The sequence below is a fragment of the Equus caballus genome, chromosome 23, assembly GCF_041296265.1.
Source record: "Equus caballus isolate H_3958 breed thoroughbred chromosome 23, TB-T2T, whole genome shotgun sequence".
Taxonomy (NCBI): Eukaryota; Metazoa; Chordata; class Mammalia; order Perissodactyla; family Equidae; genus Equus; species Equus caballus.
This window is the reverse complement of record NC_091706.1, coordinates 11,644,864-11,660,783: the sequence shown is the minus strand read 5'-3', so window position 1 is coordinate 11,660,783 and position 15,920 is coordinate 11,644,864. Positions and strand designations below refer to the sequence as shown.

Below are 15,920 nucleotides of genomic sequence, written 5' to 3'. Positions count from 1 at the left end.
CAGCATGAAACCCTTAATTTCTTCCTTATCTGGTGCCACTGGGTCGTCTGTCTTCTGGGGTTTTGTGGTGTGAGTTGGTTTGCTGCCACTTCCTCTGCTCTGCTAGTCAGTTACCACTCCTGCACTGGATTTCCATCTTCAAAAAATGTGTTGACATCTTTTGTCATATCTTCTCCCCTTCTTGTCATCCTCAATGGCCTTATTCTTTTTAAATCCTTTACTTGTTTTAGCAGCTTTATTGAAATATAGTTCACATACTATACAACTTACCCATTTAAAGTGTATAATTCCATGATTTTTAGTATATTCACAGATGGGTAACCATCACCACAGTCAATTTTAAAGCATTTTCATGACTTCAAAAAGAAACTTCATAACCTTTAGCTGTCATGCCCCTGTCCTCTCATCCCCCCAGCCCTAAGCAACCACTAGTCTACTTCCTCTCTCTCTAGATTTCCCTGTTCTGGACATTTCGTATGAATGGAATCATACGAGGTTATTTGTGACTGGCCTCTTTCACTTCTGCGTAATGTTGTCAGGGTTTGTGCATATTGTAGCATGTATCAGTACTTTTTATTGCCAAAAAATATTACCTTGTGTGGATATACCGTAATTTATTTACCCATTCGTCAGTTGATGGACCTTTAGGTTGTTTCCGTCTTTTGACCGTTATGAATAGTACTGCTATGGACATTTGTGTACAAGTTTTTGTGTGGACATATGTTTTCATTTCTCTTGAGTGTCTAGCTAGAAGTGGAATTTCTAGGTAATATGGTAATTCTGTGTTTAACTTTTGAGGAACTGCCAGACGGTTTTCCAAAACAGCTGCACCATTTTCCTACCCACCAACAGCATAGAAGGGTTTCAGTTTCTCGGCCTTCTAACACTTGCTATTATCTAACTTTTTGATTCTAGCCATCCTGTGTGTGCAGTGCTATCTCACAGTGCTTTGGATTTGCATTTCCCTGGTGACTAATGATGTGGAGCATCTTTTCATGTAATATTTTACTTTTGGGGAAGGAGAGGAGATAAAAAAGTGTTTGATCGCCTGTGTTTAACTCATCATACAGTAGCTCGTTTTAAATGTATTACAGGAAGAAAACTTTCTTCTAAATCTTGAAAACACTTGCATGGTGATGTGAAGTCCTTATCACAAGTACAGTTTTCTCCTTCTGTGCTCTCTACTTGCTGCAGTCACTGTGTGACTGAGGGACCGCAACACCGTGCACTGCATTTGCTTAGGAAGATTCCTTTCTGCGTGGGGTGGAGGGAGGAGTTAACTCAGTGACTTCTCAGGCTTGACTACAGGGCTGAGCAGAACTGATGGCCAGAGCACCTAAAGCTCAGTGCGTTTCCTCCCCATGGCTCTGTCCACCTGTTTTGGGTCAGTGAGCTCCACAGGTAGTAAATGTCAAAGAAACATGAGAGCTGTGACATGGGCACAAAGCATACATCTGAGAGACGGATGGCAGGATGTTCCCATGGGCTTTTGCCCCTTAACCGTAGTGTAGGAGACGGGCCGTATCACACGTGCCAGATGATAACTGTGAAAGTGGGTAAGGGGCACATGGGAAGTTCCACGGCTCTTGTGCATGTTTAAACATTTCTGTAATAGAAAGCTTAAAATAATGAAAGAAGCTGGGTGCCTCCTAAAGAGAGGGAGGGGACGAGAGGAGACCTGGCAAGGGGGCTCAGTCCATCAAGACAAGGGTTTAGCTCTCTCAATAGGGACATTTCAGGAAGTGTAATCATTGAGGTTAGGAAGGAAACCTCTTTTCATATAACAGGAAAGAAGGAAAGGAGGAACGGGAAAAGGTTTTTGTGAAGCTTTATTGACGGAAAGTTCCTGTCTCATGACTTCTAGTTCCTCTGTGATCAGTGGTCCAGCACATCTACTGAGCAAATGGAGACAGCCTAAATTTGAGGAAAGTGGAGGAGATTTGAAATAAATTTGAGTGTCCCTGGAGAGAGAATGGAGTAAGGAAACAGCGACCTAAGCTCCGTTTGTTTTGTTCTCATGTTAGTAAGCATGGGATAGTTCTTTTTGGAATGAGTGAGTGATTTCCAGCTAGTGCTGGGGCTGAATTTACTGTGGCATCGGTAGACTCCATTGTGAGATTTAATCCATTGGGGTGATCAATTAGTTATAGGAAGGCATTTCTGGGAAAGGCAGAGAGATGGGATTTTGCCAGACAGGAAGGATTAAAAGGGATTGGATGGGGCCCATTAGTAGCGGAGCTTTTTAAATGTTGGTTACCTGACAGACCATCAAGTCTACCCCGGAGAGGGAGGAAATGTAAACAAGAGCTTGACGGACAGACAAGGAGTAAGTGGAAGAATGAATGGCCTGGAGTTGAAAAGTTAACAAGGGGCATATGAATCAGAAGAATGAGAGACGAGGCCAAAGGGTGGAATGTCCGACTGTAATAATCTGCATGGCTGAAGTGTTCCTGGTGATAAGCTCTGGAGTGTGGCAGTAACTACACTGGAATGGAAGGAAAGGACCCTAAAATGAGATGATGCAGAAACTGAGAGGCTGGTCTTTGGCTGGTCTATCCACATCGATGGTAGAGCCCTCCATGGCCTCCTCACCTCTTCAAGTCTCCTGCCCTGGGCCCCATCCCCCTCCCAGGACCTCCACAGAATCTGCATTCTTTCTTTGACCTCAAGTTTCAGACATTGTGGGGTCAATGGCATAACTCTGGACAAGAAGATACAAGTGTGGAGTGAGAGAGGCTGTAGTGGACGCCGGTTTTGTTTTTGGTTTTTGTTTTAACACCTAGTATTCACAAGTCTTTCTGGGAAAACCACCTCCAGTGCCCTCTGGGATACTCACCCCATTTGTGTAGAGTGTGTGTGTGTGTGTGTATGTGTGCGTGTGCGGTTTTGTTACAATAGTTACCATTATACTTGTATCTTTTCTAAAGTCCTCAAATTCCTTTCCCTTACTTGGAGTCTTATTTCGTTTGTCACCTATATCTTGACCCCCTCTTATTACTTACAGAACAATCATTTTATTCTATTTTTCCCTTTTTCTCCTCCCTTCCATTTTTAAAATCATGTGGTTTTTACAAAACAAAATTGGTATTTTATTTTTCCACCATTGTAACCATCTTTATTTTAGTTAGACATCTACAACTTAATGTATTTAATGCTCACCATCATAATGCTTTTTGAATTTTGCCCCAGTTGACACTCAGCCAATTTTTGAGTCCCAGTCTGTCTAAGTGGAGTTGCCTTTCCTCCAAACCCCTATTGTAAGGGTGGGTATGTGTGCAGTCCATGGTGAGACCCCCATATATCTGTAACCTGGTGCATAGTCTGGGACTCACCTCTGGTTCATGAGCTGCAGGTGTTCTGGGGGAGACCAACCATGGCTCCACCAAGGCCGTGAATATCAGAGGCGGCACTTCCATCCTGATAGGTGAACTGTACACACTAAGGGCAAGATCTTGTATATTCCTATTAAGCATAGATGGAAGGAAGGCAGCAAGATCACCTTCCCCAAAGAGGGGGATGCCATGCCTGATGACCTCCCTGCAGATATTGTTTAGTATTCAAAGAACAGCCCAGTGCCTTTTAGGAAAAAGGCATCAGTGTGCTGTGCAGTGCCTGGATCAGCCTCAAGGTGGTGATGCCTGGATCAGATTGAGGAGGGGGCAGGGGGAACAGGACAGGGTCACCATATGGATGATGAGGCATAAAGCTTTGTTCTACCAGCAAGGTCCTTCTTTCCCCTCTTCATTTTTTCTTCCCTCCTCGCTTACTCCAAGTCATCTTTTCCTTACTCTCAGCTTTATTTTATCCTGGGAGGTAGGTGGCTACCCGGTCAACATTGTTACTACTGGCAGCTGAGTGATGCTTTTGCTCTGCAACAAAATATCATTTGGCAGTCTGAAGAAATACCTACAGAAGGGAACCACTTCCCCCAGGTACCTTTCCAGTAGGGAAACCTCAATGTAAAGTTTAAAGTATTCTTCCCTAACACATTAATATGACTCACATGACAGATTCTTAAGGCGTGTCTGTGCTGTTCCTAGCCCCTCCCCCACCAGCCCAGGATCCACTGCAGCAATACCCTCCCCGACCCCCCAAATCCCATTCAGGGTTCACCCACCTGTCGGGTCCTCTGGTCACTGACCTCTAAATCATGATGAAGCCACTGTTTTTTCTTCATTGTTGTTTTATGAATTGCACACCTATTTTTGACCCTCTTCAGATAGAGAACACCTGTCTTCCCTACTCTCTGAAGGATGTAAAACATTCAGTGAGCGGAAGGTGTGGGCTGCTCTACACTTTCGTTAAGGCTAAGCGAAGAGGCAGGAGGCAGAGCCCACCTCCTCAAACTTCATCAGGGAGGAAATGGGCTTTTGGGGGCACATGATATCGCTTTGTCAACAAGAGCTCCAGAGCACTGGTGACCTTTCAGAAGCCAGAGGAAGCAATCAGTAAGAGCTGAACTCACTCCTCCTTTTCCCTAAGCACAAGCCCTGAGTTACCTGAAACCCATGCCCCCAACACAGGACACAAAAAAGACATCACTATTATTAGAGAATCATTTATTGGGGAGAATTAGTATTCTCCACAAGAAGGAATTACTTTGCTGTGGGAAATTTTCCGCTCTCGAAACGCTGGAAAAGCGTTTTCTGTTGACATAGAGACGGATCCCTAAACATAGTGCCTTTAGCAGTGGTGAGAACAGCTGGAGGCCCCTGGGCCGGCTTGATGCCTGCAGGTGGAACTTGGATGGGGCACATGCTCCCTGCGGGGCACAGATAAGGGACGCTTCTGATCCAATAGCTGATCTTTAAATGCCACGACTTTCTGAGGATGTCTGTTCTGGTCTCTGATCCGTCTAGAACATGTAGCATAATTCTGGCCAGGAAAGACAACTTCTTGGTGGCAGGACTTGGTGTTTGGCACTTTACAGGAGGGAGCCGTGTAGTTGGAAGGATGCCCCTGGATGGGCTCTGCCTGGGCCTGCTCTTCTGCCTTCTGCTCAGTTTTCACAAACTTCCTCAGGGAAGGAAGGGGCTCTTGAGGGCGGGTGACCTCTGCTGCACACCGCTGCCCCAGTTTCTCCACTGGGAACTTCCCAGGGACCGTCCTGGTCTTCTGAGCCGTGGTGGTCCCAGTAACGGCAGCTCTCCCTTTAACCAGGCCTCTGCTCTGTGCAGATGATATGGGGCTGCCCTTTTCCTGGGGATGTTCTTGCTTTTTGCCTTTTGTCCCAGGACGAAGCCATTGAAAAATGTGGTTCATCTTTTTTCTGAACAGACTTTCAGGAGGAGGCTGTGCCTTCTGTGATGAGGTCTGGGAAGACTTGCTCCCAAGCGTCTCCTCTGATGCTGTGATCTGAGTAGGGAAACTCTTTCTTGTAGGTTGGGATGTCCCCAACCCTGCATCCCCTCCACCAAGCTCTTCTTTGTTGGGGCCCGGAGGGCTCACTCTCATTGTAGCTGGTGGGAATTTCTTATCGTCGGACCTCTTTAGGTCTTTCTTAGGGACCCAAGGCTCCTGCCGCTGCTGCCTGCTGATCCCACTGTCCTCCAGATGGACACGCAGCACCTGGGAAGCTCCCATGTCCCCACTAGAGACACCGTGGGCATGAGTCGGTGAGGCCTTGTAAATCAAGCTCTCTGAGGCAGGGGACCTGTCAGTGTGTTGGCCTTGGACCTGGCTCTGATTCCTCTTCTCTAGTTTTGACTTTAATTCCCCAAACAGATGTTCCTTAAGATCCGATGACTTTGGGTCTTGGGGAACTTGTCTTTTTGGTGCAGGGCTTTCAATGGTCCCAGTAATTTCTATTTTACTGTGATTCTCACGTATCATTTGGGAGCTTCCTGGCTTGCTGGTTGTCAACACATTACGAGTTTTTGACTGCAGAGCGTTGAGCTCCTTGACCCTGAATATGTCCCTGGCCGTGTTGTGCACGGAAAAGGGTTCCGATTTCATCTTTTTGTCCTGTCGCCCTTCTCTTCTATCACTGGAACTCACTCTCTCATCTTTTGTCTCATGTTTGGCACCAGCTTGCCTTGCAGGCAGCTCTGGGGGGCATCTGTCGCCTAGCTGAGTAAATTTCTGACTCGCTTTGCCTGTGATGCCACATGTGACAGGCAGATGAGTCTGCCTGGCACCCTTACTCCTCTGAACAACCTCTGCAATCTCTTGGTTGATACCAGAGGGTGATTGTCTCGGCACCCCTTGTCCTTCCCTGCCCATAGGTGAAGTAGCAGGGCAAAGACGATCCAGGACCAGGGCTGAATTTGTTGTTTCCGCTTTTTCTTGAAGAACAGATTTAGAGCTTCCTCTATGGGGCTTGAAGCCCTCGGATTTGGAGTCCACTTCCCAAGTTGGGTTATTTGAGGGGGGACAGTAGAAATAGGGCAAGGACTGGGATGCAGCATCTTCCAATTTAAACGCCTGTATGGATTCAAGGACCCTGCAGGGAAGGCCCCACTCCATCGTCATACGAAAGCTTTTAATATGGGTTTCCATCATCTGTTGTGCACTGGAATCAATGAAGCAAAGCTCCTGGAAGGTATTCAGGGAGGAGTCCCCACCCACTGAAGGTGGCAAACTCCTCTGTGTTATTTGGGTGCGGGATTTGTCAGAAAGCAGCAATGTCTGCTTGCTAGCATGCCATGAACTGCGCACAGTCCCAGGGAGCCGAGCCTCACTGATTTCCTCAAACTTCTTGCTCAAATGTGCTTTCAGGACATTTTCAAGTTGTTTCTGATCTAGACTTTCCTCCAAGGCCCTTGAATTTTTCCCTGACAGACTTGCCATGTGACTATTTAGGTCTTTCTCAGAGTCATATGCCGGATCCTTATCTGAAGAGCTCTCTGGGTCACTCAACAGATGAGCTTTTGGGCCGTTCTCTGGGCTATGCCCCTGATCCTTCCCCATCTCCTTCTCTACCTCAAGCAGTTCTGAACCCCTCTCATGGAAGCTTTTGGATTGGCTCAATCCAACATTTAGATCTTTGTTCACCGAGATCCATGAGAGTCCACGATTGCTCTCTGACTTAGCTATCTCTGAGAAATCTCTTGGAGGCATCATCAGTGACAGACACTCGCAGATCCTGCGGGGCAGGCCCCACCGGTGTTGGATGAGCCTCTTTCGAAGGTGATGTTCCAGTTTCTTCCTCAGCTCATCACTGAGAGGAAACTCTACGGGAAGGGTGGAGATGGAGGCATGGGCCTGGGAGGCCTGATGGTAAGGAAAGTTGGGAGCTGAAGAACAAAATTCTTCCTGAGATCTTTGGACTACAGAGGGGGAACCCCACAAACTTTCCTGTTGCTTCTGCAACACTTTCCATTCCAGTTGTTGAATTTCAGATGAGGTGAGAGACTCTGATTCATCCTGGGGTCTATGGTAACACACTCCACAGATCCTTATCTGGGGTAGAGGACCAGATGGTAGGATTGGGAGTGGGGATTTAAGGTGGACCTGGGACTTGACCTGAGTGAGAGGTAGGGGCTGGGATTGGGGCAGGGTTTGAGGCAAGGGCTGGGGCTGGATCTCAGGCAAGGATGGAGGTGGGCGATGGAGAGGTACTGGGGATTCTTGGCCCGTGGAGGCATTTGAGATGGTATTGAAAAGGAAGATTGTGGTGCAGTCACTTGAGTCACGGATAGCAGAGGGCAAGGACTCGCTGTGCAGAGATGGGAGACCCCAGAAGAGCTGCATACATTTTTCCTGTAAATGGTCCTCCAAGATTTTAGGATATGGGGGCTGCTCATGCATGTGCAGCTCCTTTGGTTTGCCTGCACTGCTCCAAAAAGGAAGGGAGAATGCTGAGTCACACTCATCAGCATTTGACTCTAACATTTTCCCCGAAGGATTTAGTTGGTAGCCTGGCCTAAGCTTTTTTGGAAAAGAACCCTTCTCCTTCTCCTTTTCCTTCCACATCAGGATATCACTCCTCTTTCGGACTTGTCTCTCCAGGAGTGCCAGGACATGAGGGCTGAGAAATGAGAGGTTACCAGGCTCTATAAGGTTAGCTGTAGAGTGTCTCTCCAGAGAGGACTCTGAAGAATGGAGGGCAAGAAACTCTCGATTAAAATCACGTGGTGCCAAGGTGGAAGCTGCTAAGAACAAGTCTTTGGCACAAGCTTGCCACCAGGATAATTTTGAAATTGACAGGCTTGAATGGTCAGTGCCTCTGACTGTTGGGACATAAGTGGACAACCCACCAGGGCTATCTGGAGGTGAGTTCTCTGGAACAGATTTCAATAAGATGGAAACCGATTTAGATTGAGTCACAGTTAGAGGGTGGTCTGTCGGTGGTGAGACAGACAGGCTTGGTGGTGCGTGATGACAAGCTAGTGAATCATTGGGATTCATTATCTGGGAAAAATTTGGTAAGGCGTTAATATCCTGGGAAAGGGTGCGGTCAAGAGAGAAGATCGTATTCAGAGACAGAGTGGCCTGTGGTTGGAGAATAGGACCCGTTGCCTGGGTGTCATGTGGTGGGAGAGGGGGAAGGGCAAGGGGTTGGGGTGGGGAATGGTCTGCTGGGAAGTTGGACTCCAAGGGAGGAAAAGGCTCTGGTGGCATAGAGTGACCCGGTGGTGAGGGTGAAAGTAAGTCAGCTAAGGGTGTCATTGGGTTAGGTGAGAGAACGGAGGGGGGCGGTGGGGAAGGGTCAGGTGGAGGGGATGGTGTTAGGTCTCCTGGAGGGACTTCTGAGAAGGCAGAGGACAGAGTGAATGATGACTCAGTCCCAGAAGCTGTGGAAGCCATAGAGGACACAGAGGCAGTATCATCTTCCAGGTCCTCCAGGAACAGCAGCCGATTGATCTTTGCAGTTGTGCTATTACACACCTCACAGGAGGGGTCTGGGCATAATAGTTGACGAATGCGGGTGGTATCGCGAGGCCAGCCTAGGGGCCTGCGGAAGACAGGAAGTAGAAAACTGTAGCCAGGACCAGAACAAGGAAAGGAGGACCTGCTGGCCTGTCAGGGGAGGGGCCACCTGAAGCCTGCTGCCCCTTCACAATGCCCCACATCTATGACTTCACCATACACTCAGCAGCCCTCCCCCCAAGGCCTTCATTCACATACCCGTTCCTATGGCAAACCCCTCCCATGACTACTGCAGGCTGTACTGAATCCCTGGAATTGCAGAGAACATGTCAAAGAGGGATCAGGAAAGAAAAGACTAGTCACCTTTTCAGAATAGAAATTAGCCTCCTTTTCTCCTCTGTTTCCATCTGGTAATTTCTCCAACCTGGGAAACCAGAAGAGCGAATTACATGTAATAAAGGTAGAAGCATAGGTGTTACACAGGAGTCCCTTTATGGGAGACCCTTGGCATATTAACGGGATATTAACTCTGAAAGCCCCAAGAATCAGTAGATGTGGTCAAACGGTCAATGATAATATTAATAAGGTTCACATGTGTTTGTTGCTTCATTTATAAAGTACTGTCACATACATTATCCCATGGGATGTTCAAAACCACCATGTGAGGAACATAGGTCAATGGTTACCTCAAAGAGGAGTCTGATCATCCAGGAAGTCAAAGTACTTTCACAAGGTCGGGAGACAGAAGTTCTGACTCTTGACGTCTCCCACGGCAACCCACTGGGCACCACCCATTGTCCAGGCCCATCACTGCTTCATGCCCAGAGCTGGACAGAGCAGGAATCTGAGAAATTTCTCAGGTTCTGACTACCTTCCCATGAGCCTTTCCTCTGAGGCCTCTATTTTCTGAGAGGGACTCTATCTGGTGACTGACATCCTCAGAGACCATGGACCTGGGATCTCATGGAGAGGACAGGATGGGTCACCCTTGGAGAGCTCAGGTGGGATAGGTGGAACCTTACCACTTGATGTTCCACCTTTTCTTCTCCTCTTGGCTCTGCCGTGACGCTGAGAACAAAAAGAAAAGAATGAGGAGCGAGGACTTAGTTGGCTTGCTCCTCTCTCTAGGAAACTCAGATATTGATCTAAGATTAATGTCACTCTCTATTTTTATTACTAGCACTTTGTGTTCTTTCCCTTTCTGAATTTCTAAAGGTGATAAGATACTTTCAATTTTTCCTTCTTTGAAAAACTCGAAGGAGGATTTTTGGCTAGAGTCCACACTTGATATTCTCAGTCAGAAGTCCTCTGCTCAAGGAGGGCATAGACTCTGAGGCCCACAGTCACATCTGTGCTTCCTCAGATAGGACCCTGTATCCTGGGACAGAGCTCACACTCCAGTGTCTGCTCAGAGGCTCAGCCCTGCTCTCCTGATCTGCCCAATACAAAGGACGGTTTGGTCGAATGACGCCTGTCATGGGAATGTGACTCATGATCCAGTGTTGGGAACAGTATTCTCCTACACAGATCCCAGATTCTCTAAATAACCTAATGCAGGGCCGTGAAATCACTGATGGGATTTTATCCAGGAATCCTCCACCACACCCAGATGGTCTGTGAGTTTTAAATAGGAAACAGTCCCAGCTGAACCCCTAGTCCTGCCTGGTCTATTCCCCTAGAAGGATGATGTTCTATCCTCTATTCAGACTTGCCATCTTAGGAGTCTCTCTGGAACAGCTCATTTAAAAATGTGGGACTAGAAATGGAAACAACAATAAAAAATCCCTGTTGGTGGCTTGCCCAGGGATCCTTACCTTTTGGTAGATTTTGGTTTTCCAGAAGGTTGGTAAAGATGGAATCCCCACCAGGAAGCACAGGAACAGAAGAAGCAACCACAACCCACACACGATGGTGAGGTTATAGTCACTATCTAAGAATGTTGAGCAGATGCTCAAAAACAACTCAATATGGCTATTCAGAAATGAGAGAACATTCCATTGACTGAACTCCATTTTCTGAATCGCAAGGCTGCCTGAGGCAACTGAGCTCTGAGTGTGTCCGCACTTGCCTATAATCCCAGGCCTGCATCACAGAGCACTGAAGAGTCACAAAGGGTTTCAGAGGGTGGGGGAGGGGACATGCAGAGGGTGTGCCCATGGCCCCTTCCCTCCACCAGCCCAGCTGATCTCTGCATCCATCCTGGGCCCTCCAGGTCCCTCTGCCCTACCCTGCCATCCTATTTTCCAACTCTGTCCATTCATCATATCATACAATTACATTAATGGAATTTTCTGCCTGTTCCACCTGTACTCCAGATTTTACCTGGGCCCCCTTTACTGTTTGGAGAGCTTGACTTTGGTTTCACCAATTCCACTGCCTCGAAAGTCTGAAATGCTCCCTGGAATTTTTGCTTGTACCCAGACATTTACACTCAGAATCATGTATGTCCTCAAATCCATCTTTCCTTTAGAATGTTTTTGCCTTACATGAACCCTGATATAGAACTTAAAGTTCCTCTTTACTCATTTGGTTTTGTGAATGTTGAATAACAAATTTTAGTTTTTTGCTTCAGTCAGCCTTTACCATCTTCAGCCAGTGGGGCTGACTGAAATAATTGAAATGAATGATTCATTATTCAACATTCACAAGACTAAAATCAGTACAGGCACACCTCACTTAATGAAAGGGATATGTTTTGAGAAATGCATCATTAGGCACTTTCACTGTTGTGTGAACATCACACAGTGTACTTACACAAACCTAAGTGGTAGAGCCTACTACACACCTAGGCTATGTGGTGCTACCCGTATGGGACCACTGTCATCTATGTGGTCCATTAGTGACCGAAACATCGTTAACATTGTTACATGGTGCGTGACTGTGGTGGACGACAATGACAAAACGGAGTACCATTTTCAAGGCTTCTAAAATGGAGCTGGGAGGCCATTAAGGAAGTGGGGCTTATGCTTGTACACCACATCCACCACCAGATGTTAACTGAACTTTTGAGCTTTACCTGACAGCAGAGGTCACATCTTGAAGTGTTTCCTCATTCCAAGAAGGGGAAGTCTGCGTAGGACCAACTATGTTCTGGCAAGTCAGCTCACCCCATGCCAGAACCAGTCATTAACTGTTCACTGTAGACCTTTGTAAGCCTGTGTCCTTTCCTTTTATCTACCCCTGCCTCCTTTGTCTTCCTAGGAGCACATTTGAGCTTCTACTCGAATCTACATCTCCTGAATTGCAATTCTTGAGACCCCAAATAAACTTTTCGGTTCTTTTGCAGTTTATGCCTCTTATTTGCTGACTTTACATGGTGACAGAAGCGGGATCCCTAGCTACTGACCTTCAATTCTGGTGCCACTTCACAGACACAAGCAAGGTGCCTGCAAAGAATCTTTTGTGCTCTGTCGTCTCCTCCTGGTGGCTCTGGTTCCTGGTGGTAAGTCCTCCTGGGCCTGGACCTCCCATTTTTGGTAGAGGTCCAGACTCTTTATGTAGGCGTCCTTTGATACTGGTTCTGGCCATCCTTCCATTGTCAGCTTTGTTAGAAACTTCTGTTTCTTTCACTCCTTTTTTGGGCCTTTGATCCTTTGGTAAGTTCATACAAATGAGAAATCCATTTTCTAAGAGGACCACCAAAGAACAGCCCCACTCTGGGACTCCTGCTGGTTTTGTCTTTAAAGAATACAGACCTTCTACATGTAGATTTTTGTCCCACTGGGCTCAAATTACTCAGGGTGATTTAAGGCTTCACTGGCCTAAATGGGGCTCCTTTGAAATTCCTAAATTGGTTTATCTGTGCACTCAATTGGAAAAAGCCTATCAAACCAAACAAATAAAATGGGAAACTTTTTAAAATTGGTATCTTGAGGCCTCTAAATGAAACACTGAAAAGGACACTTCCTTGCAAGCCATAACAATGTCATACCTAAGAATTTCAAATGATTAAATGTAAATGCCATCGATAAAAGAATATTAACTCCTCCTGTATTCGTCAGGGTTCTCTGGAGAACCAAGGAGGTGATCTATATATATATAATATATATTAATATTGATATATAATAGAATATATAATCCATTGTATCTATATTTAAATTCATTTATTTAGTTCTACAAATTACATATATACACATAAAATTTATATATAAAAGAAACTTTGGCCTTGCCCGTAACTGCCTAAAAGAATTTAAGACAGAAGGCCTGTTCCAGGAAGGAGCTGTCAACGTAGGGAACTCTAGATGTGGTAGAGAAGAAGGTACCTAGCTGGGCCCATTTTACACAAGTTCTCTCTCATTTGTTTAGAGATGGCCCAGCAAACATTTGGTTTTCTGTCTCCTTGTGAATTGGCTTCCTCCTCTTTGAAGTCCCAAACCATGACCCCCAACCCTGCACCTTGTAAAATATCTAAACCCTAACCATAGGCCTGGCAGACACGCTGTAGACTGAGCAGCAGCATGAAGACCAGGGTCAACTTGATGACATTGTGGGTGGGACTACTGGCTGTTTGTCCACATCCTTGTCCTGGGTGCCCAGGAAGGCAGTCACCCAGCAACTTGCAGTGAGGTGTGGCGTGTGACTATGTTTCAGCCAATGCAATGGGAGTGGAAGTGGTGTGTGCCATTTCCAGGTTGGAACTTTTGAAAGCAGGTGTGTCTTCTCCGTGTTCCTTCTTTCCCCTTGTGCAGATTGGTTGCAGACAATGATACAGGCATCAGTAATGGTGGAGCCAAGAGACGGGAATTCATGGGTGACTGACACACCCCGTGGAAGAGAACCACCTGCCCAACACGAAACCCACCTTGGCCTGTAAGGTAATCACACATAAATTTCTACTCTCTGGTTATTCTTTTTCGGGATCTGCTTGTTATTTTCTTAACTATTATGGAAGTATTTCAAATATGCAGAAGAGTACATAGTATGACCTCTATCTCCGGCCCCAATACCCAGAAAGAACAGACGTTAAATTCTGCCCTATTTGCTTCCGATGTTGCATTCATTTGCTGGGGCTGCCGTGACAAAATACCACACGTAGGGTGGCTTAAACAATAGAAATTTATTTTCTCACGGTTCTGTAGGCCGAAGTTCAAGATCAAGGCGTTGGCCAGTTTAGTCTCTTCTGAGGCCTCTCTCCCCGGCCGCTTCTCCCTGTGTCCTCACACGGTCTTCCCTCTGTGTGTGTCTGAGTTCTAATCTTCTCTTCTTACGTGATTATCAGTCACATTGGATTGGAGCCTACCCATGTGACCTCACTTTACCTTAATTACCTCTTTAGAGGCCCTCTCTCCGAATACAGCCCTATTTTGAGGTCCTGGAGTTAGGACTTCAACATATGAATTTTCAGGGACATGATTCAGCCCACAACAATATCTCTGTTTTTAAGAAGCAAAATGTTGCCGTCACACCTAAAATTCACATTTCCATCCTGTTCTCCTCCCTCCCTCATCATAGGTATCAATATCCTAAAATTAATTACATTCTTTATGATTCCAAGAATATCCATGTGCATGGCTCCATTAACAAAACATTACATTTTTATGCATAGTAAAGACATACATGTGTATGTCTCCGTTAACAAATTCTTACATTGTTATGCACTTAAAAAATGTACAGGAACAGCATCACACTGCACATGTCCTTCTTTGATTGGCTTTGGGCTATAAATGGGGAAGGAAAAACAGCAGCTGAGGGTAAGAGAATAAATAAACGGCTTATGCATAAAAACCCAAAAGGACAGATTTCCAAGAGCATCCAGGTTGGTGACCATGTGCAGGTTCTGGGAGAGTGGTTACCTGGAGAGGGCGTGGAAGCTCAGTGCCCTTTCCCCATGTCTTGCCCTATGTGTCTGTTCCATCGAGCCATTCCTGAGTCATATCCTTTTCTAATAAACAGGTAATCTAGTAAGTAAGAGGTTTCTCTGAGTTCTGTGAGCCGCCCTAGCAAATTCGTTGAACCGGAGTAGAGAGTCTTGGGAACCTCCTACTGACAGCCAGTTGCTCAGAAGCATAGGCGACAACCTGGACTTGCTCTTGGCACCTGCAGTGGGGGCAGTCTTGTGGGACTGAACCCTTAACCTGTGGGATGTGATGCTGTCTCTGGGTACATAGTGTCAGAATCGAGTTGAGTTGTAGGACACCCAGCTGGTGTCCCAAGAATTGCTTGTTGGTGTGGGGGACTCCCCCAACCCCCAACCCCACACACATTGGAATTGGTACCAGAACCTAGGAACAAACTGTGAAAGATAAGCGTCTTAGCTTGGGTTCCCATAACAAAATGCCATAGCGTGGGTGACTTAAACAACAGAAATTTATTTTCTCACCATTCTGGGGGCTGGAAGCCTGAGAGCAGGATGCCAGCATGGTCACGTTCTGGCGAGGGCTCTCTCCTCAGCTTGCATAAGGTCCCCTTCTCACTGAGTCCTCAGATGGTGGGGTGTGTGTATGCGTGTGAAGAAACAGAAAGAGACATCTCTTCCACTTCTGATGAGGCCACAGTCCTATCTGATTTAGGTTCCACCATTATGACTTCCTTTTCACCATAATTACTTCGTAAAGACCTTGTGTCTGGACATGGTCACAAGGGGGGTCAGGGCTTCCATATATGAATGGTGGGGAGACAGAATTCAGTCCAAAGCAAGAAATAAAGAGCAAATAAATAGAAACAAAGGTTTGGCATTTCTCTTTATCATTTCCTTTCTTCCTCACTTTACTGTCTTGCTCTTTGTCTAGCTTCTTGAACAACTAGCTTATTGGTTTCTAATTTTTCTTTTTAGATAAGTATATTGAAGATATCTTTCTTCTAAGTATTGTTTAATTCCATCCACCAGATTTTGTCATGTAGTGCTTTCAGCTATAATATTTCCTAAGTTCCATATGAGATCCCTTTCAATGCAAGGTTCTATAAGTTCCCAGCCATTATTATTATTTTCTTATCTGTTGCTCCTTTTACAAGTATGTAATGTTCCTCATTGTCACCATGTTGGTTTTGTCTGGAGCTTTACCTCCAGATTTCTATAGATATACTTTTTTATTGACAGGTAAAGGACAAAATGAGGAAATATCTTTGCTATGTATAAGATATGGTATCTGTCTACACTACTGGGACAGTGT

General features: G+C 46.0%; 2 protein-coding genes across 21 annotated transcripts in view; one reads left to right on the top strand and one right to left on the bottom strand.

Annotated features, from left to right (window-relative positions):
* The window catches only part of LOC111772066 (ATP-binding cassette sub-family D member 2-like), a 77,926-nt gene that overhangs the window by 57,957 nt on the left and 4,049 nt on the right, over nucleotides 1-15,920 (top strand). For all 20 annotated transcript variants that reach the window (XR_011431693.1, XR_011431691.1, XR_011431692.1 and 17 more), the window contains 2 exons: nucleotides 12,098-12,253; nucleotides 13,500-13,625. The gene's annotated coding sequence lies outside the window, so the exon portion shown is untranslated. The remainder of the gene's footprint in view (nucleotides 1-12,097; nucleotides 12,254-13,499; nucleotides 13,626-15,920) is intronic.
* Nucleotides 4,543-10,975, bottom strand: LOC138920476 (spermatogenesis-associated protein 31D4-like). The gene is made up of 4 exons (XM_070248966.1): nucleotides 10,626-10,975; nucleotides 9,834-9,879; nucleotides 9,175-9,235; nucleotides 4,543-8,896 (listed from the first exon to the last, which is right to left on the bottom strand). Exons 1-4 carry the CDS (start codon nucleotides 10,821-10,823, stop codon nucleotides 4,684-4,686), a joined length of 4,518 nt encoding a protein of 1,505 aa, XP_070105067.1. The 5' UTR covers nucleotides 10,824-10,975; the 3' UTR covers nucleotides 4,543-4,683.